Source organism: Pelophylax lessonae, assembly GCF_965119305.1.
Source record: "Pelophylax lessonae genome assembly, chromosome: 8".
In the NCBI taxonomy this organism is placed as follows: domain Eukaryota; kingdom Metazoa; phylum Chordata; class Amphibia; order Anura; family Ranidae; genus Pelophylax; species Pelophylax lessonae.
The window spans coordinates 232,014,168-232,035,700 of NC_138775.1; the positions used below are offsets into that span (position 1 = coordinate 232,014,168).

At 40.9% G+C, this 21,533-nt stretch overlaps 1 protein-coding gene across 1 annotated transcript in view; it reads right to left on the reverse strand.

Annotated features, from left to right (window-relative positions):
* Positions 1–21,533, reverse strand: part of PAPPA2 (pappalysin 2) — a 293,674-nt gene that overhangs the window by 77,736 nt on the left and 194,405 nt on the right. Inside the window, exons 13-16 of the mRNA XM_082266022.1 lie at positions 16,260–16,464; positions 8,095–8,233; positions 5,853–6,027; positions 3,992–4,205 (exon numbers count right to left, since the gene is read on the reverse strand). Of these exons, the coding sequence (XP_082122148.1) occupies positions 3,992–4,205; positions 5,853–6,027; positions 8,095–8,233; positions 16,260–16,464 (733 nt within the window). The remainder of the gene's footprint in view (positions 1–3,991; positions 4,206–5,852; positions 6,028–8,094; positions 8,234–16,259; positions 16,465–21,533) is intronic.

Sequence of the window (21,533 nt, forward strand, 5' to 3'; positions counted from 1 at the left end):
TTGCCCTGGATTTTAACATAAGTCCCACACAGCTGAACATTATCCCACATCACCTCCACCGCCCCGCTCACTGTTCTCCTGCATAGTGGCAAAAGGCAGGAGAAATTACAGCTGACATGTTTTACAGCCAATTCTGCAGTTCAGTAAGTTTACTTTGTCACTGCAATCTGTAATGAATCAAATGCACTGGAACTGCAGCCAATCAGGAAGACAGCGCCAGATCTTTCCAAATTGGCTGCAGTTCCAGGGTTTCCGATTCCTTCCATATTAGAATGAGTACACTTACCACAGCTTAGCAAGACAAACTGATAAATAAGGTATGTGGAGAGGGGGCTTCCCATCCACAGATCTTCTGTGGATGTAGCCTGTCTCAAATCCATCTGTCTCTTCATGTAATCCCAAAAAGACTCGGTGATACTGAGAACAGGGCTCTGTGGGGGCCAACCCATCACTTCCAGGATTCCTTGTTCTTCTTTATGCTGAAGATCATTCTTAATGACATTGGCTGTATGTTTGAAGTCGTTGTCCTGCTGCATAATAAATTTGGGTCCAATCACATGCTTCCCTGAGGGTATGGCATGATGGATAAGCATCTGCCTGTATTTCTCATCACTGAGGACACCATTGATCCTAACTAAATCCCCCACACTATTTGTAGAAATGCAGCCCCAAATTTGCAGGGAACCTCTAGCATGCTTCACAATTGCCTGCAGACACTCATTATTATACCACTGTCCAGCCCTTCACAGCCCTCCTGCTACAGCCAAATATTTTGAGGCTTTGACTCTCCACTCTAGAGCACCAGCTGCCATTTTTCTGCACCTTAGTTTCTATATTTTCGTGCATAGCTGAGTCGCTTAGCCATGCTTTTACATCAGAGGTATAGCTATTTGACCAAAATTCTTCCATAAATACCACGTCCAGCCAGACTTGTCCAGACAGTAAATGGGTCTATCTGGGCACCACTGGTTTCCACCAGTTCTGTGCTGTTGGCACTGATGAACATGTTCCAATGTTGGAAAGAGAATTAAGCATGATGTGTCTTTCATCTGCTGCATTGTTTCCATGGCCAACCACTGTGTCCTCTCACTGATGTGAAAAAAGGGAACCTGATGTTAGGGGTTGGCCTACTAATGTAAAGGGGGCACTCTGTTGTGAAGGATGAGGGGTCTGATTTGAAGGAGTGGACTCCTGATGTGAGGGGGGGGGCTGCTGTTAAAAAATGGACTCCTCTTGTGAAGGTGGAACTCCTGATTTGAAGAGGAAACTCTGATTTTAAGGGAGGAACTCCTCATATGAAAGGGGGATTCCTGATGTAGGAGGTGTTCTGGTGTAAAGGGTGGGCTACTGATGTGAAGAAGGGGGCTCATGATATGAAAGGGGGGGGGCTTTGATGTGAAGGGGAGACTTCTGATGTAAAGGGGGACTCTGATATAAAGGGGGACTAAGGATACTTTGTTTAGTACTGCCAACAAAGTATTTCTCAGCTCCTGACTGTATCTATTTATACAGTAGGATTTGTAGGTTTATGTATGTGAGCCTTACAAAGTAATTATGAAGTATTTTGTAGATTCAAGGACTGCAGACTGTGTACAGTATATACCATATGTAGGCCTAAACTCGGTTTATTAATGCTTCTTTAAGCCACCTCAATACTCAGTGCATTCTAGTTGCATCCATTTTTTGCCATGGTGCACAAATCTTCTCCTTCCCTAGCTGTCCTTCATTCTCAGGTTCTGAAATTTGAGAGATATGCTCTATGCAGGAACACTACACCATAGCAGCACCCTATACAAATCAGATCTTATAACTATGCTTTCCCACCTGGTAACATATCTATGGATCTTATTCATGATAATAGAAGTCTGCTAAAAAAAACTGACACTGCTTTACATGGTCCTGTTCCATTCTTTGTACATCCATTAGGATGAGCGCCCCCTAGTATTATAGGATAGAGAGCGCTGTCCTTTTCCCAGGCAGTGCTTATGCAGTAAGCTCTCTGTCTCCTGTCAGCGCAGATGAGCCCAGTGACTATGACAAAAGAGAAAACTCATTGCACATAGGCAGCCCTTATGAAAAGGAAGGAACTTCCTCCAGTAGTGCTAGCGTACAGCCTACCTGATGGGGCCCTATGACCCCCCCCCCCTCCTGGGCACCCCCCCTGCAAAAACATACATTAAAATCATTATTAGTGGACACAAACATTCTGTCATACATAAAAAACATAAATTCCATCTTCAAGCCAAAATTCTCCCCAAACAATAATGCATATATTCCACCCCCAATCCTGCCCCTAGCTAAAATCTTACCTGAATCCCACCTCCTAGCATAAATATCCCTCACCCAAAAAATCACCCACGTAGCGCATATTCTCTTTTTCACACTTTCCATCCTAGAACGAATCTTAACCCTCAAATCCCCAATGCCAGGAGAGGGGATGTTTGTGTCAGTAGTGGGTGGGGAAATTTAGCTTAATAGGAGGGATTGGGGGGGGGGATTTGTGCTGGCAGGGGGGATTAGGGGGATAAGATTTGTGCCAACCCCAATCCTGCCCCCCCAGCACAAATCTCCCTCACCCCAAAAAATCACCCGCCTAGCACATATTCTCTTTCTCAAACTTTCTATCCTAGTACAAATCTTATCCCCAAAATCCCCTTTGCCAGAAGAAATCCCCCTCAATCCTTCCTATTAGCCCAAATTTCCCCACCTCTTCCTGGCATAAACATCTCCTCTCCTGGTTCAACCCTTGCCACCCCCCACCCCCCCAAACCTTCCTCCTAGTTCATATCCCCCCACATTCTTTCTTCTAGCACATATCTCCCTCCCCAAATCCCCATTAAATTTCCCAACACAGGTAGCTGCTCATTCCCCCTCCCCCAACTTACAGGGGAAGCCACTTAAAGCCAGGAGAAGGTGCACCGTGTTGTGCTCTCCCCTCCTATTAGAAGAGCACTGGTCTATACATCACATAAGACCAGATCGCTCTTACTGTAGATCCCATTGTACTCACACACACCACCACCCTCTTTCCTTCAAGAGCTGCTCACCTCCCAGCAGCAGGAAATGCAGATAGGGGTCGGTGTGTGTATGGTGCAATCTAAAGTAAGAGCGATCTGGTCTCATGTGCTGTGTAGAGGAGCATTCTTCTGACAGGAGGGGAGAACACAACACAGTGCACCTCTTTCCTCTCTGCCTCTTCTCTCTCGGCTCTAGGCTACTGTCTCCTTGTCCTGGCTGTGAGTGCGTGTGGGAGCAGGGGTAGGGGAAGGAGCTTAGTGTCGGCCGGCCAGGGGGGCAGAACTGAAATCTGGGTGGGCACAACCCACCCCAGCACCCCCTAAATCCAGTCATGTTTGTCTCTCACCAAACAACTGAAAGCCAATGGGAGAGAAAGGGGGAGAGACCGGCTTTTAGTTGCTGGGTGAGACACACAGAGGGCATTGTTCCTTCTCTGCTCCACCGATCCTCCTGCTGAACATGTCCCCTGTGTGCCCGGGCCCCCCCCTATCAGTGGCTTGGGATGGGTGTATCTGGGTTCCCACTGGTTTCTGCCAGTTCTTTGCTGAAGCAAGATGGACGGAGACATATAAAACAGTGGCTGTTATTGAAAATAAGGTCCACGGGTGAGTTACCAAAGGAGAGGCATGGTTGAAAGATCTAAATAGCAGAGGACACTGCTTTGGTGTAGTGTAACTGCATAGGGTGTTTTCTTATTAAGGTGAACAAACCCTTTTGGTCCTAACAAGAAAATATGAACAAAATCACCACACATTCCCTTTAGGAGTCAGCGTAATTAAAGATCAGAGGTTTTGAATGACTAATAGAGAAGAGTATGAAAAAGACAATAACTAGAAAGAGTGTAAGAGAAGTCTGAAAGACTGGGAAATAAAGAATTGTGAAAATGATTAGGAAATAGACACAGTAGGCACTGTTCAAAGGACACAAAGCATCTGCTAGTAGTAAATTTAGTTAAGCACACAATAACTTTAACCTCCTAGGCCGTTGCTCAGGTGCTTCTGCTACATGGTAGCCTGGCTTACACCTGTATCTGCACGTTGATCCCACATCATGGCTACCCAGTTGGCAGCGAGTCGTGATCAGCTTTGCATGAGGAATGGGTGTTGGAGCATCGCATTCAATCTTGCAGTAACCCTCAGGAAGGGACCAAAGACCATCCCACATACAGGTCACCCACTGATTCATTCCTGAAACCAGGAGAAGAGAGGTTAGTTTTTCATCCTTTCCTTAAAAAAATAAAATAATGGTTACTGTATTTAGGATTTAGAGAACATTTTTAAGGAATAATCAGAGAACACATAGCAAACTTGTTGGATAAATAAATGTGACACTAAACAATATCCTTATCCAGCCAAAAAAAAATACACACCCACTACTTATTGTCATTACATTGTTTCTTACTGTGTTTTTGTAATGTCCTCCATGAGCCCCTGAACCTCTCCTTTTCCCTTTACTTCCATTTGTTTGAAATGCGCAGTGCACATTAGTTGTGGTAATGTGCGCTGCTCTATGAACACTACAAATCCCACAATACGTAGTTCATAGTCCATCTTGGGAGTGAGCAAGAGAGGTTGGCTGTGTGCCTAAATTGGGACTCTGTAGAACAAATGTAGCCACCCTCTTACAGAAGTTTGGATCACAACAGCAAAATAAATGGAATTTGGGGATTTGGAGGACGCTGAGAGCAACAGAAGGGACGTTTTTAAGTTACGAATACATACTTGAAAATCATTTTGTATTTTTTTTTTAGTCTGAATTGAATGTCACTTTAACTAATTTCTGTAAAGCATTATCTTTTAAAGGGTACATTTTATTGAAATGTTTTCATGCTTTCAACATACAAAAGAAAGAAAACAAAACCAAGTGAAGATACAAAACCAAAAGCCCTGTCTTAGAGCAGGCACCAAAGAGTCACCTGTGTTCTCCTCTGATCATGATTTCATTTAGTTACGGACAGCTCAATATGTTCAACTTCAAGGCTAGGTCCTGCCTGGGAGCAATGCCACACCTACCCACTGTACACCAGTCTAATAAATGTGCCCTTAAGGCTTTTTCATACCAGAAATTTAGTGTTCTAGATGTGTTTTTGCATACACATTTACACTCATTTTGTATGCATTTTTGATACAATTTTAATGCTTTCTGATGCATGTTCCTCATTTTATTTTGACACTTGAAAAATCTTCATTTTTATTAGGGCAAGGTGAATTCTGGTGCATTTACATTCATTTTCAATGCATTCTAAACAAAAAATTGCAGCATGTTGTACTCTTGTTGAAAGAACTGGACTGACCACACTAGTGTGCACTAGAGCCATTGTAACGATGGCAAATACTGTGCATGCATTCTGGATGCGGTTTAACAATGCACTGGAAAGCATCTGGTGTAAACCAGCCCTTCATTGCATTGAGGTATCCCTCACTGGACAAGGAAACAAAGGTTGGGCAGAGCTTAGGACAGGAGGTGGGATTCAGGCCTAAAGTCAGGCTCTTATTAAATAGCTGAAACCAGATTCAATGGGGTCTGCATATTAGGTTTTTTTTTCTACCCAATAGCTTCACTTTAAATTAATCTAGTCTTCCACTACCAAAGCAAATAAAGATTACTGTATTGAATGTTATAAATACAGGTCTACCCTGGTTTTGCTGCTTGAAGTGCTGGAGTATGATAGATGAATGTGCCTCGAATAGATCATACAGTGCACCAGATTGAGTTTTCTGTTGAAGAGCACATAATATAAATCATTTGGACAAGTGAGCAACAGTTGCTTTTGTTCTAAATTTTTCAGCTCCAGCTTTTACAAATAAGCCCTAGTGTCTCTCTGAATTACTTACCTTGGAATTTTGCAGGAGGCAGGCAGGTAAAAAAGCACTGTTTTCCCAAGCCTGTACCTTCAGGACAAGAAAAACTTGCATGAAATACAAGTGATGAGGGGGGGACTCCACAATCCAGTGGTTCACAAGTTACCGTCAAATTCCATTTTCCAAAAGAACATTTAAGCACTGCATCCTGAAATAAATTAGAAAAGAGCATAGTAATTATTAAAATCAAACAATAAAGAAAGTTAGTGTGACAAATTAAGTTTTTAAGCACTTGGTGGGGTGTTCTGAATCCTGGAAAATGCTGTCTACACTACTATTCCAAAAGTGTTTCCTAATGGCTCAGTATTTCATATTCAAATAGTGCTTTCCATAAAGAAATGGTACTACTCTACTGATAAATTGTACTACTCTACTGATATAACAGTTTATATATAGTGAAGTGTAAAATGTATCAAAACCCAATTTTGTTTTCTTTGTATAATCAGTAAGGCCCCTTTCACACATGGGAGTCCGTTGGCGAAATCAGTTTATCTCAGCGGGGGAACGATCCGCCGATCCCCCGCTGAGCAGGCGGATGGCAGCTCTGTCTCCGTGCTGTGTGCGGAGACAGAGCTGTCAGGTCCCACTGTTCTCTATGGCGGAATCGGATGGGAACGAACCGCCTGTCCATTCTCGTCAGATCCGATCCACTGGACGGATGGAAAATAGGGCTTCTATCAGTCCAGATTTGACGGACTGGATCGGATGTCAGCGGACATGTCTCCGCTGACATCCGATGCCCCATAGAGATGCATGGGGCATCCGTTCAGATCCACCTGAAAATCTGACAGGCGGATCTGAACGGTCCACTAGTGTGAAAGGGGCCTAAGTGTTTTTATCACTACATGGTGGTCATTGTCATCTGCACAGAATATAATAAGACATTTTTTTTTTTTTTTTAAGTTTGTCCCTGGAACAGGAAGTGAGAAATAAATTATCCAATAATAATAAGGCTCAGCACCCAAGTCAACTTCAAGCTCAACTTAGGCATACGCAAATATTGTCTAAATATCTGATGTGCTTTTAAAATTTAAAATTTTTGGCCAATTTTTTTTCTGCTACCTATGTTTGGTAAAAAAAATCATGATAAGCATATTTTGATTGGTTTGCGCAAAAGTTATTGCGTTTATTAACTACGGGAAAGATTTCTGTCATTTTTGGTGTTTTTTTTTTTTAACGCGTAATGGCGGCGATCTGCGGGACTGCGACATTGCGGCGGACAGAACGGACCCTTGACTGACATTTTTGACTCTTTTGGGGGTACCAGTGACATTACTGCAGTAATCAGTGCTATACATATGCACTGTTACTTTAAAATGACACTGGCAGTGAAGGGGGGGTTAATTTTATTGGAGAGGGAGGGTTTAATGTATGCCTGGTGCTTACTGACGTGTGGGGGGGGAGGTGACTGAGTGACAGAAGGACAGATCGGATGTTCAGCTATGCTGAACACTCCGATCTGTCAGTCCCTGTCACTTAGGAGATCCGCCCGCTCTGTTTACACAGGCGGGCGGATCTCCTCACTCGATTCCCTGACGATCGGGGCAGAGCAGCGGCGATTGCCGCCGCTCCTCCCCTGGCCTGACTCCCGCTGTGAATGAAAACAGCGGGAGCGCGCCTCCGGCGGCGCGCGAGCGCCGCCTACAGGGGGAGGAGTCCAGCGACATAGGTCTACGTCGCTGGACGGGAATGAGCCACTTTGCCGCAGTACGCTCCATGTGAGCGGTCGGCAAGTGGTTAATCAAGATTTGTGCAGTTATCCAGTGAGAAACTTTCCTACAGTGGAGGAGTTTCCTGTAATAAAGACCATTCATTGTTGCTCTCTCTCCTTGTGCAGGATGACTAGTCTTGACTCCACCCCCTATTATAGTTTTCTGCAGACAGCTTTTCTGGATGGAGCTTCTAGGTTCCTCCCACAGCTCTGCTCTCTGAACAGGCTATGGGCAGCACAGTGATGATGCCACCCTAACATTTAGAATGTAATACCTGGGTTTTCAAAAGCATTTGGTTCACACAAAGTGGATTTATATCCTTTGTGGTTAATGAAGAATATATTTGGATACAATATGTTATGCCCTGAGCTCAGCTTTATTGAGTAACACAGGTGCCTGCACTTCAACACTGTTGTTACCTTAGAAAAGTTTTAAGCCAGAACAGAATCACTTATAGTAGGCTGTACTTTTTCAACATACAAAATAATTAACTGAAGCCTTACCTGTAAGACTTTATGCCCTGTCTTACTGATCGAGTGAAGAACATGGCCCTCGTCACATGCCACAGAGCACAGAGTTTCTCCATCCACATCTACGGAACAGTGGGTAGAACCATGTGCCACATGCAGTGGGGAGCATGACCTAGTGGATGGATTGGGGATAACATTTAAATTTAGAAATTACTACAACATACTGTATATTTAGACAGTGCAAAGTTTAATGACTATGCGAAATGTGGGAGCCTATAACATTTTAATATGATCAAAATAAACTGAATTCTGATTGTTCTGGACTAACATAATCACTGTAGTTTTTCACCTATTAAAACTTAGTTTATAGCATTGGTTTGCAGTGTTAGTTACAATATTATTTATAGATTTAAATTATTGAAAACATGTCCAGTTTAGGTTAGTCATGTACAGCAGTTGTGCCAAAAACAAGCCAACCGACCTTGGCACATTTTCTATATTTATGTACTGTAGAGACTTCTCTGGCATTAACCATATCTTGGAGAAAAAATGCAATCGGCTGGAAAAAATGATTTAAGAAAACCATTTTTTCCTCCAAGACTGATTGACTTCAAGCTGGCTACACAGATCTGAAGAATTCTGCAGATATAAGATCATTCACAATCCATTTGCTATCAGCTGGATTCATTTAATTATTTTTCTAGTTTTAGGTATACTAGGGAAGGATAGGGAACTTTGTTAGGTCTTTGTTATCCCTGTTTGCAGAGCCACATTTGCCATAGTGATTATTTTCACCAAAAGAGGAAATGAAGATAAATCTCAAAGTTTGCAATTGCCACTGGAACAATAGATACGGAGAAATCTCGCAATTGATACACCTGTTCCAGTATCATCTGTCCAAAATGGGATTTTCCCTAATGCCCAGTACACACGATCCGAAAATCGGGCGACGTTCCATCCGTTATTTTTCGTATTCTAGCAGCTCTCAATAATATTCGCTTAACGGGAGAGGTTACTCACGATACTAATTTTCTTGGACGATAATTCTTAGCTTCTGGTATGCGTAACCACGCTGTAGCGTGTGAGGGGAAAATGATGTCTACTGCTCATGCGCTGTCTACTGCTCACCATTTTTTTCGGACGAACAACATACTGATAATACGATTATCGTACGATGTGTTATAATACGATCAAAATTTTTATGCTTGCACGACCGGATAATATCGGGTGAACTGTCGTGATCGCCTCTCGTAAGCTGTGTACTAACGATCCGATTATCGTCCGATCCTTTCACAAGTGTTAATTTTCGTCCGATTTTTGGATCGTGTGTACGGGCCATAACACCTGGGATATTCCCTTTCTGTCTAATTGGGACACACACAGTGATACAAACCTGACCCTTACCCAATGTAGCCAAAACAAGAAAAACATTTTGGGTGGCATTCCACATTGGCTGGTCAACCCATGTCTATGGGCCTCCTTACTCTTTCTAAATCAGGTGAAATGTTAAATGGCATTACCTTGAAAAATACATTGATTGACTAGGCCCAGTCAAACGGGTAAGTCAGTTGTGGGATGAACCCTTTATTATCCCTCATTAGGTGAGGGAATTATCAAGAAGATAGATTTGTAATATATCTAGCCTAGAAGGCAGGTGTGTTATTAATCTTATCCTGATAACCTAAATCCCCAATGCAAGCATTAGTTTACATCATTTAGATCATACTGGATACTTGAAACACTCTTCATGCAGTTCCAGATCAGTTCAGAATTGATAAGATCCATAGAACCTGATATAAAATAGAAATCCTGACCTACCAAGAAATATTGAATTAAAGCAACAATGGCCAGAAGCAACAGACTGAATCCTGACAGATGCTACAAATTCTAAAGGCCTAACCAGGCTGAACCATATTTTACTAAATGTCTCCCTCTGAACAAAAACTACTCCTATTCTATCAACTCCTTGAAAGAAGATAATCAATCTCTTACCGCTGTGAAAGTGCACTCTTACAGCTAAACATATCCCAATGGAACCCATCCCTGCAGGCCCAGTAGCCACCTCCTATCTGAACTAAGGGGCGATAACAGGTTACAGGGGGTCCAATACATGTTCTTGAGTTTTACTTCTACCTGTTATTTCCTGTATTCACTTTCTGTATGACATTCATTCTTAGATTTTAAAAAATATGTCTAAAATCTTGATCAAATGTTCTTCTTTTTTTTTCTTTTTCATCTCACATCAAGGATAATATTTCAGAACAAAATACTTTCTTGCACAAAGACTAAAATGGGTTACACTGATACTTCTCCAGTTGTGCATTTCTGGTTCTTACCTATCACCATCATTTTTACAACTTTTTTAAATTTCTTGTTTTTTGTTTACATACATTCACAATATACTTCACTAGAGCTTTTCATAAAAAAAGGCTATACCAACCCAGATTACTCAGTGGCTGTATTTAGTACAACTATGTAGTATAGTATTTTCTTACGTAGTATAACATTCCAGATGTGTCAGGAGAATAGCACAGTTTCCAGCTTTCCTATTTTATTTTAGCACTGAAAATCTTCCAATAAAAGGTTCTTTATTTATAATATGGCTTATTCCCAGATCATGGAAACATGCCTACTCCAACATTTTCTTATGAAAATATTTTTCCAACCCCCATTTTGCCGGTTCAGGCAAGCTAGCTAGTTTAATCACTGTCTGGTGTATGTAGGAGATTCTGTTTCCTCCTCCCGTAGGCTGGATCAAGAGCACATACTCTTTTTCTTAAAAAATATGGAAAGTCTAATAAAGAACATCTTTTATTTTCTTCCATTTGGTGAGCTAAATGGTCCATTTAAAGCATTTTGTTATGGCTGCATAATTAGTGCAAAAAATACCTGGTAATCTTGTCATCTGATAATTCCTGTGCTGCACTCTTATCAGTTACATTGTTCCCAGCAATCGCTAAAGTCTACCAGATACCACCCAATTTTATGGGTGGGAGGTGTTCTGTAGCCCTACCTTATGGTGCTAATGCTTCTTCTCCACTTGGTGAGAATTTTCTCCCTAGGACAAAAAGCATTTTACTCTTTGTGATGTAGGATCACTGAACCTCATGGTGTTGCATTATAAAGTAATGGGTGGTTTACGGTCCTAGAGTCTGCTCACTGGAAACTATGGGGTCTTACTAGACCCTATAACCATTTGTATAGTCCTTAAAAAGATTTTATTTTGCAACAGCCAATGCATTTTGGGGGCTCAGGTATATACATACACAATATTCAGTATATATACTGTACACACACAGTACTGTGCAAAAGTTTTCGGCAGCTGTGGAAAAAGAATAAGAATGGAATGAGAAGTGGAATAAGAATGGAATAAGAAGTGGAATAAGAATCATTAATAGTTTATTTTTATCAATTAACTAAATGAAATTAACAGAATAGTAAATCAAATTAAATCAATGTTTGGCGTGCCCACCCTTTTCCAATAATTCTATAATGTACACTTGGAAACAGTTTTTGAAGGAACTCAGCAGGTAGATTGTTCCAGACATCTTGGAGAACTATCCGCAGGTCTTCTGTGGATGTAGGCTGCCTCAAATCCTCATGTAATCTCTCCATGTAATCCCAGGCAGACTCGATGATGTTGAGATCAGGCCTCTGTGGGGGCCAAACCCTCACTTCCAGGACACCTTTATTTCTGTTTGGGGTCAATGTCCTGCTGCGGAAAACATTTGGGGCCAATCACTCGCCTCTCTGATGATATGGCATGATGGATATTTTTCTACCTGTATTTCTCAGCATTAAACACCACTGATTCTAACTAAATCTCCAACTTCATTTTCAGAAATGCAGCCCCAAGCTTGCAATGAACCTCCACCATGCTTCGATGTTTCTTGCAGACACAAATTAATGTACAGCTCTCCAGCCCATTAGCGAACAACCTGCCTTATGCTACAGCAAAATATTGTACATTTTGGCTCATCAGTCCACACTGCTGCCATTTTTCTGCACCTGGTTCTTACATTTTCATGCATAGTTGAGTCGCTTAGCTTTGTTTACATGTCTCAACTTTTTTTTTGGTGTTTGAGTATATATACAGTATCTCACAAAAGTGAGTATACCCCTCACATTTTTGTAAAAATTTTATTATATCTTTTCATGTGACAACACTGAAGAAATTACACGTTGCTACAATGTGAAGTAGTGAGTGTACAGCTTGTATAACAGTGTAAATTTGCTGTCCCCCTCAAAATACCTCAACACACAGCCATTAATGTCTAAACCGCTGATAACAAAAGTGTGTACACCCCTAAGTGACAATGTCCAAATTGGGCCCAAAGTGTCAATATTTTGTGTGGCCACCATTATTTTCCAGCACTGCCTTAACCCTCTTAGGCATGGAGTTCACCAGAGCTTCACAGGTTGCCATCGGAGTCCTCTTCCACTCATCCATGATGACATCATAGAGCTGGTGGATGTTAGAGTCCTTGTGCTCCTCCACCTTCTGTTTGAGGATGCCCCACAGATGCTCAATAGGGTTTAGGTTACATAGTTACATAGTAGTTGAGGTTGAATAAAGACAATAGTCCATCCAGTTCAACCTGTGTAGGCGCACATGGCCGTAATCATTTCTCATACCCCTTAATGTTCTGATCCTTGAGATGTACGTCCAAGAGTCTTTTGAAAGTAGCCATACTTCCCACAGAAACTACCTCTTGTGGTAGAGAATTCCACAATCTTGTAGCTTTAACAGTAGAAAACCCCCTGTGTTGCCTGAGGTTGAAACGCTTGTCCTCTAATCGCATTGTATGTCCTCGAGTCCTCATGCAATCCTTGCGACCGAATAGCTTTTTTTCTATGCTGAGATCACCATTGAGGTATTTATACATTGCTATCATGTCCCCTCTTAGGCGTCTCTTCTCCAGGGAGAATAAATTAGGCGATTGTAGACGCTCTTCATAATTAAGGTCCTCCAATCCCCTAATTAGTTTAGTTGCCCTTCTCTGGACTCTCTCCAGCTCCAACACATCCCTCCTGAGGACTGGCGACCAGAACTGGACAGAATACTCCAGATGCGGTCGGACCAGAGTTTTATAAAGTGGTAGGATTATAGTTTTATCTCTGGAATACAGCCCTTTCTTTATGCATGCTAATATTCTGCCGGCTTTGGCAGCTGCCGTTTGACATTGCATGCTATTGCTTAGTCTATCCTCTACCAAGACTCCAAGATCTTTCTCCATTCTTGACTCCCCCAAAGCCCCCCCCCCCTAAAGTGTATTGTGCTTTTATGTTTTTAGTCCCCAAGTGCAAAACCTTACACTTCTCCACATTAAACCTCATTTGCCATGTCGTTGCCCACTCTGTTATATTGTTCAGGTCATTGTGTAGGATATCTGCCTCATGCTGTGCAGTTATTGCCCTGCCCAATTTTGTGTCATCTGCAAAAACTGATATAGAACTACTGATCCCGTCCTCAATGCTGTTTATGAATAAATTGAACAGGGTTGGTTCCACTTACCACCCCAGACCAGTCTGAGTATGCGCTATTTATTACCAACCTTGGACACGCCCTTTTAGCCAGTTCCGTATCCAAGAGCAAACCTTGTGGTTGATGCCTGCAGACCTTATTTTATAAATTAAGTGTTTGTGGGGAACTGTATCAAATACCTTAGCGAAATCCAGGTACACCACATCCACTGGTCTCCCCTATCTAGCTCACAGCCCACCTCCTTGTAGAATGTTAAGAGATTGGTTTGACAAGAACGCCCTTTAGTAAGCCCGTGCTGATTACTGCTGATGATGTTGTTGTCTTTAGCAAACTCTACGATATAGTCCCTTATCATCCATGTCTAGAGACATGCTTGGCCAGTCCATCACCTTTACCCTCTGCTTCTTTAGCATGGCAGTAGTCGTCTTGGAGGTGTGTTTGGGGTCATTATCGTGTTGGAATACTGCCCTGCGGCCCAGTCTCTGAAGAGAGGGGATCATGCTCTGCTTCAGTATGTCACAGCATATGTTGGCATTCTTGGTTCCCTCAATGAACTGTAGCTCCCCAGTGTCGGCTGCACTCATGCAGCCCCATACCATGACACTCCTACCACCATTCTTGACTGTAGGCAAGACACACTTGTTTTTGTACTCCACACCTGGTTGCTGCCACACACGCTTGACACCATCTGAACCAAATAAGTTTGTCTTGGTCTCATCAGACCACAGGACATGGCTCCAGTAATCCATGTCCTTAGTCTGCTTGTCTTCAGCAAATTGTTTGCGGGCTTTCTTGTGTATCATCTTTAGAAGAGGCTTCATTCTGGGATGAAAGCCATGCCGACCAATTTGATGCAGTGTGCGGCGTATGGTCTGAGCACTGACACGCTGAACCCCATCCCTTCAACCTCTGCAGCAATGCTGGCTGCATTCCTACGTCTATTTCCCAAAGACAACTTCTGGATATGACACTGAGCACGTGCACTCAACTTCTTTGGTCAAGCATGGAGAGGCCTGTTCTGAGTGGAACCTGTCCTGTTAAACCGCTGTATGGTCTTGGCCACCGTGCTGCAGCTCAGTTTCATCTTCCTATAGCCTAGGCCATCTTTATGTAGAGCAACTCCCCTTCATAGGCTCTCCCCAAGTAGATCCTACTTCTAAAGAAGCGTAAATGATATCTCCCTTTTACAGGATCTCTGAGGCCATTTATATTCAGCTGTAAATGTCTACCTAAATGTGTAAACCCCTGGCTATGATACAGTATATTATAGATGTTTAGGAAAAATTTGAATGCTACAGTCTACCCAAAACTGAACTTTACATTTTTGGTTGACTTGCCATTTAAAGACCTATAGTTATATTTCTAAAATATATATAATAAAGCATATTTGCATAAAACCTTATACTTTACAGTATATATATTTCTGGAGCTGAACAAACTATTACTATCAATGAATCAAGAGTAAGGAAATTGTAAGAAAGCAGACACTAACATTTAGCTTGTAAGGAGGAAATTGGAGAAGCAATGTAAGGCTATGCCTATGCGGATATTCTCAAGAAAATGGGTACTTGAGGAAAGGGATTAACCCAATGGTATCAGGCAAAATTTGGGGATTTACCCAATGGTATTAGGCAAACTTTGAAGATTCCTTAACATTTTCCTGCTCTAAGATGACTAATTTCTACAATACAGGTTGTATTAGATATGCAAAAAGTATTGCATTGTTCCATTGTTCCATTCCATATCAGGTTTAGTAGCATAAACTTGAACACATTATACAAGCATAATAGAACAATACAAATTAACTTTTGTTTACAAAGTTGATTATTTTGCTGCTTTGACTTAAACCTGGTACACACTACAAGTTTTTTTTTTATTCAAACCAGAGGGTTGAACTAAAAAAAAACCTGTCAACTACGGTTGGAGACGCTGTACTAACCATCCAAAGTTAGTACAGCGATCTACCCTGCTGAGCTGTTGCATTCTGACAGGGAGGCGCCTCCCCCCCACCAGAATACTCCGATTAGTGTATTCAGCCATTGGCCCTGATCAGGAGCCGATAGGCTGCTGGTTTTCCAGCATGCTCGGCTGGCTTCTGTCGGACCAGTTGACATACACAAGTGCCAAATGTCAGCCAGTTTTTATTAAACTGGCTGATGTTGCCCAGCATTCGGCCCATGTGTACGGAGCTTTAGGGCCCTTTTACACTTGGAGCCCGTCAGGCGGACTCCGTTTTGCTCAGCAGGGGATCGATCCGCGGATCCCCGTTGAGCAGAAGGGTGACAGCTGTGTCTCCATACTGTGTGCGGAGACAGAGCTGTCAGGTCCCCATGCATCTCTACGGGGGAATCGAATTGGAGCAGACTGTCTGTCCGTTCTCATCCAATCCCATCCGATCCGATCCACTGGACGGATGGAAAATAGGGTTTGACGGATCAGATTGGATGTTAGCGGACATGTCTCCGCTGACATCCGATGCCCCATAGAGATGTATGGGGTGACCGTTCAGATCCACCCAAAAAACTTGACAGGCGGATATGAACGGTCCGCCTGTGTAAAAGGGGCCTTAGAATATAAATTCAGACAAAAATGTGTTAAAAAAATAGATATTTGTTAATCACGGTAAAATGTACATGAACACAAAAACCTGATTTTTTTTAACAATGTAAAACAGTTTTGACTACTTCACCCTTACAAGAAACATATTTCATACCTGCAACCCTGTCCAGAGGTTGGTTGATTTTCTTTATTGCCTGGATTGCTCATACTAGCTGGAGATCTCAAGGCCACTCCAAGTACTCCAATGATCGAGGAAGAGAAATACAATGTGAGAGACAATGCTTTGTACATTGGACTCTTCAGACCATGTAAAGCACTTAAAACCACAGGATTCTTCTGGCATGAAAGCTCCTGAGCTCCTAGAAGAAAAAAATGTTTTTTTTTTTTTATTATTTATTAACTGTTTTGCTTGTGTTTTAAAAGCTAAAAAAAACAAGGCTTCCTAGACAGAAACACTGTTTGAGGACATATGCAAAGTTCTGGCCTACAAAAAGGCTTAATATCTAGAATTATACAAATTCCCCTGTATAACATCCAACAGCATTACGCTTTGCTAGACAGGATGGATATCGGTCCAATGCCAGGAATTATTAACCTGGAACAAAATATGGGAAATTCAAGCAATATATCAGAATTAACAAAATGAAAAATATACAAAATAATGCTTCAGTGAAATGTGAATCTTACAATAAGTTTAATATAATAAATCTTTGCTGTCTTTTATTTGAAGAAGGGGGTGTGTGATGAATTAAGCATCGTGACTCAAACATGGTGTTGCTGTACATCAGTTTAAAATAAGTATATTGAAGTATTCCAGCTAGCTGCTTTAATATTCCACACTTGTATTTCTCCCAAGCTTTGCTTCCCTGCTTTAACTGAAGACAAATAAAAACCTATGATCCTATTTACTAGGGCTGCAAAATGAACTACTACCAATAACTTGTTGACTAAAATTATTTAATTTTCTATGTTCACAAATCAAATGGAATCTATTACGGAGAAGGAAAATTTATTCAGGATCATAGAGAATAAGAATGATTACTGTTAATTTTCTATGACTTAGAAATGTAACTGATAATGAGTTTCATCTTCTAAAATGAATAACAGAAGCTAAAGACATTCATTTGCATTATTGGATTATTCAATAGAAAGTAAAAGTCCATTCCTCACAAAATATTAGCAATATTAGGTGTGTAGGTGTAGACACTTTAAACCTGATTTACAGAAGGGTTTGAGAATGTTCTCACAATGAGGCTAATTTAAAATATTTTAGTAACTCAGCCATAGTAAATTGTGTGATTATTCACTCCAGTTATTCATTTGTGCAGATGAATTAAGTAAACATGGATTTTCTTTTCACAATAGGATAATTGAAGTGAATCTTCTCACAATTTACTCTGTGAACATTCTCAAATCCGCCTCTTTGGGAATGATTTCCTAAAGGCAAATGGGCTGTTCAATTTACAATGGAAGTTGCACTTTGCCAAGGAATCTTTCCACAGCTTACTGGATGCGGTGAAATTCCACTTTGCAAAAAATACTCAATTATGTGCAAGGGCAAAAAAAAAAAAAAAAAAAAGCATTTTTGCTTGCTTGCCCGTGATTGGATGGAAGTCAGCAGAGCTTCACCTAATTGATTAAGCTTGGGAAGGGGGGGGGGGATTCCCTTGCAAAGCAAACAGCTTATTTGCCTATAGCAGTGATGGCGAACCTTGGCACCCCAGATGTTTTGGAACTACATTTCCCATGATGCTCAGGCACTCTGCAGTGTAGTTGAGTATCATGGTAAATGTAATTCCAAAACATCTGGGGTGCCAAGGTTCGCCATCACTGGCCTATAGCAATTTAATCCCTTTGTTTCATACAAGGGGGATTTTTTACAAAAATTGGAAAGTGTAAAATTTAATGCAGCTGTGCATGGTAGCCAATCAGCTTCTAACTTCAGCTTGTTCAATTAGGCTTTGACGGGGAAAAAAAAAAAACATATCAGTTTATTGGTTTCTATGTACAGCTGCACACCAGATTTTGCACTCTCTTGTTTTAGTAAATCAATCACATTGTTTCTATTGCATTACTGAATATAACCAATATTTAACAAAATTGTAGCAGTAGTCTTTATTTATACTGTTACATTTGTCAGTAAAGATAAATTTAACATTTTTTTCAGATGAGAGCACTTTTATGATAACACATTGAATAATATAGGCACATCTTTCATATTTATGGGGGGCAGGCTGGAGAAATCTGATGTTAACTGACTGCATTTGATTTGTGCTGAGTTTGCTCTCATACTACATATGTTATTATGTAAAACTGGTAAAATTAAAGCAATATTGACTCCAAGCCTTATGTGCAAAACAAATCGATTTATATGTCAAAGTCCTTATGGTATATATTAGGAGAAGAAACATCAATATTTTAAAAAAACCTACCTAAATGGCTTCAATGACTTGAAAATGTAAATTAGAATATGTTTAAACCATTAACTACTTTTTTTATACAAATAAAATTTTATTTAGACAACACACCATGGTTCAATTTAATAACAAACTCCCCCAATGTGTTTAACATGTCAATGTATCACAGCTTAAACTGTCCGAAAATAATAAAGTAAAGTAAAAACAAAAAGTAAAAAACGAATTTATTTATAGAGTTGTATTATTGCCATTCGCAGAAGCGTCCTCTTAATGGTGGGACCAGCCATTAACAGAGGTCAAAATTGTTATGTGATAGAACTAACAAAAAAATCAGCATAACAGACAGTACATTCAAGGCCAATGATCCCATTCCCCTGGAAAGTATTAGCACACTACTATGGTAAATGATGCTGTAGACACAGCAGACATACTCACAAGTGCCTACCAGATAAGTGTCCCTGTAAACTCTGACAACTCTCACTCATGTTTTATGCATCCTGTTGGACACAGCAGCCATACTGAGTAATACCTGCCAAAAAAATTGCCCCACACAAGACGTTAACTAAGAAACCTGGCAGGCCCACGGGGCATCTGCCTAGAAGTGTCCCCTTATACTCCAGATGTATGTATATCTTATATATAAAAGGTAAGAAAACATATTCAAATCATATAAATGAAAAAGTGCACTGATAAATTGGTTATCTATAGAGGTCCCTTTGGATTCATATTCTGTCTATCTGCCCTAAATCTACTTAAAGCTGGTAAGCGGTGAATTCACCAGGTGATGGGATTTTCACGTCACGTTCGTTGATTTGCAGCAGCACTTGGTTTTCTCACGGCCACCAGTGATTATTTTTGGAATTTACATGAACACTGGACTTCATTTACACATTCATCTATTTAGCTTTTTTCTGGTGGAGTTGTTCACGGAAAACATATTGATTTGCAAGAGAAACCAGAGACTTTGTTCACTCACATTTTCATTTGTTTTAAATTGTTTCAAATTGTTTGTACACTATTTTATATGCATGATTGACATTGTTCATTTTATTTCAATTTAGTAGCGCACCAGACTTTTTTACACTATATTCAAATCATAGTTACCATTATAAATGGATACTGACAGTCATGCATTCAATACTGGTTTGAACCTGTGTCTCTAGAACTGTGACTAGCTCTAGTAACTTTTAGATTACAGTCAAAATAGATGCCCAGGTCTTACCACCAGGAAAATCCTTCACACACATCTGATACCATACATAACCTCAATAAACAACCTTTATAACACATATAACTAATATTGGGCCATAAATGTGTTATAATCTGAAGGAAAGGTGTGAAAAACTTACCATCCAAACTGAGCCGAAAGCATATGACTGAGATACTTATCAAACATCCAGGTCCTCCTTGAAGCACAACACGTCATCTTTGTATTTCACAAAGTCCAAGAGTCCAAGAGCTGGATAAATCCAAAAAGACTTTGTAGTAACCAGACTAAAATATCCCTGTCTGATGATCCAGTATCTCAGGCTTCCATGGAATAAATCCAGAGTGTAATTGCATACGGTTTCAAAAAGGACAAGTAGTCCATAATGGGGGAGCAAAAATAGTATGTAATACTGTTTAGACTACTACTAGAAATGCAATATACCTCAAGATCTTTTCTTTGTTGTATCAGTCTGTCCCATCCTGCGTCTCTTTATCAGTCCATCAATAGAATGTAGTAATTCAGAACATTGTCGACTTTTAATTATCATCTATTGCCTATCAACTGTGACTATAACTTTTCACTTTTTTCTATATGCCAATTAATAAAGATCTTTCAAGGTGGAACCAATGGCTGCCCTATTCCCTCTTCACACTTTGTGAACTTCTTATGGGTGTTTCCTATTTTCTTTTGATACCTCAATAGAATGTTCAGCTTCATGGACCAACAAAAAGGTGTAGGAAGGGATGACAAAGCCTCAGCTTTCTCATCTGAAGTTTGTCTTTGTATTGAATTTGCATGAATGAATGGATATAATGCAAAAGTAGAAATACACAACTGTCTTTTTAAAGCGTTCAACCTAAAAAAAAAAAAAAAAAAACATAAAAATACCCCCGGGACAGTCAGGGCTAGTGCATTCCACAATGGATAGCCTCTGAACTGTCCCGGGTTTCACTTACCTGCCAGAAGAAATACTTACCTTAAAAATGTCTTCTCCAGCGCTGCCATCTCAGGTGGGGGCAGCTTGAAGCCAGCGCGATCCTCTTCTGCGTCCTCTTCCGTCCTCTTCGGTCCCACGATGCACTGCGCCGGCCCCGCCGTCACTTCCGGGGCTGCAGCGTCATCCCTGCACAGCTTCTGGGCATGCCCAGAAGCTGTTTTGCAAGGTATGACGGCGCCTGAACCGGAACTGACGTTGGGCCGGTGCAGGCGCATTGATTCCTGGGAGCGATAATGTTCAGCTCCCAGGAATCATTGCATGCCAGGAAGTGACGACGGGCCGTGGCCGCCGAGGGGAGGAAGAGGAAGTAAGGTGAGTATACTTTCTTCTAAAATAAGGTAAGTAGAAAAAAAAATTGCGATTATCCATTTGTTTTTCAGGTGACCCGGACCAAAAAGATGGACGGAACTTCAATTTTAGGGTGGAACTCCACTTTAAGAAGATCATTTTAGGAAATCCAAGTCTGTACTGTCCAGGTCACATGATTGCATTAGATGCAACCCCTTAACAGAAGATACTGGAGGTCTTCCAAAACCGTGTTCCCTGAGAAATTCAGTAGATACAAAAATGTATTTGCACATTTACAGGTTGCCTATTCCCACCTGACACCATAAATAAAACTTCTCATTAAGGTTATCTAGTCTACGACCCTGACATACAAACACACAGATATATGTATATATATCTTGAAGTCACAGTTCTAACCATTCTTTACATTTTTACTTGCACGCTATTCTTTAAGAGGTTTTACTATTTTATCTTTGATATATTATACCTTGCAGAACAACTGTGTGATTTTTTATT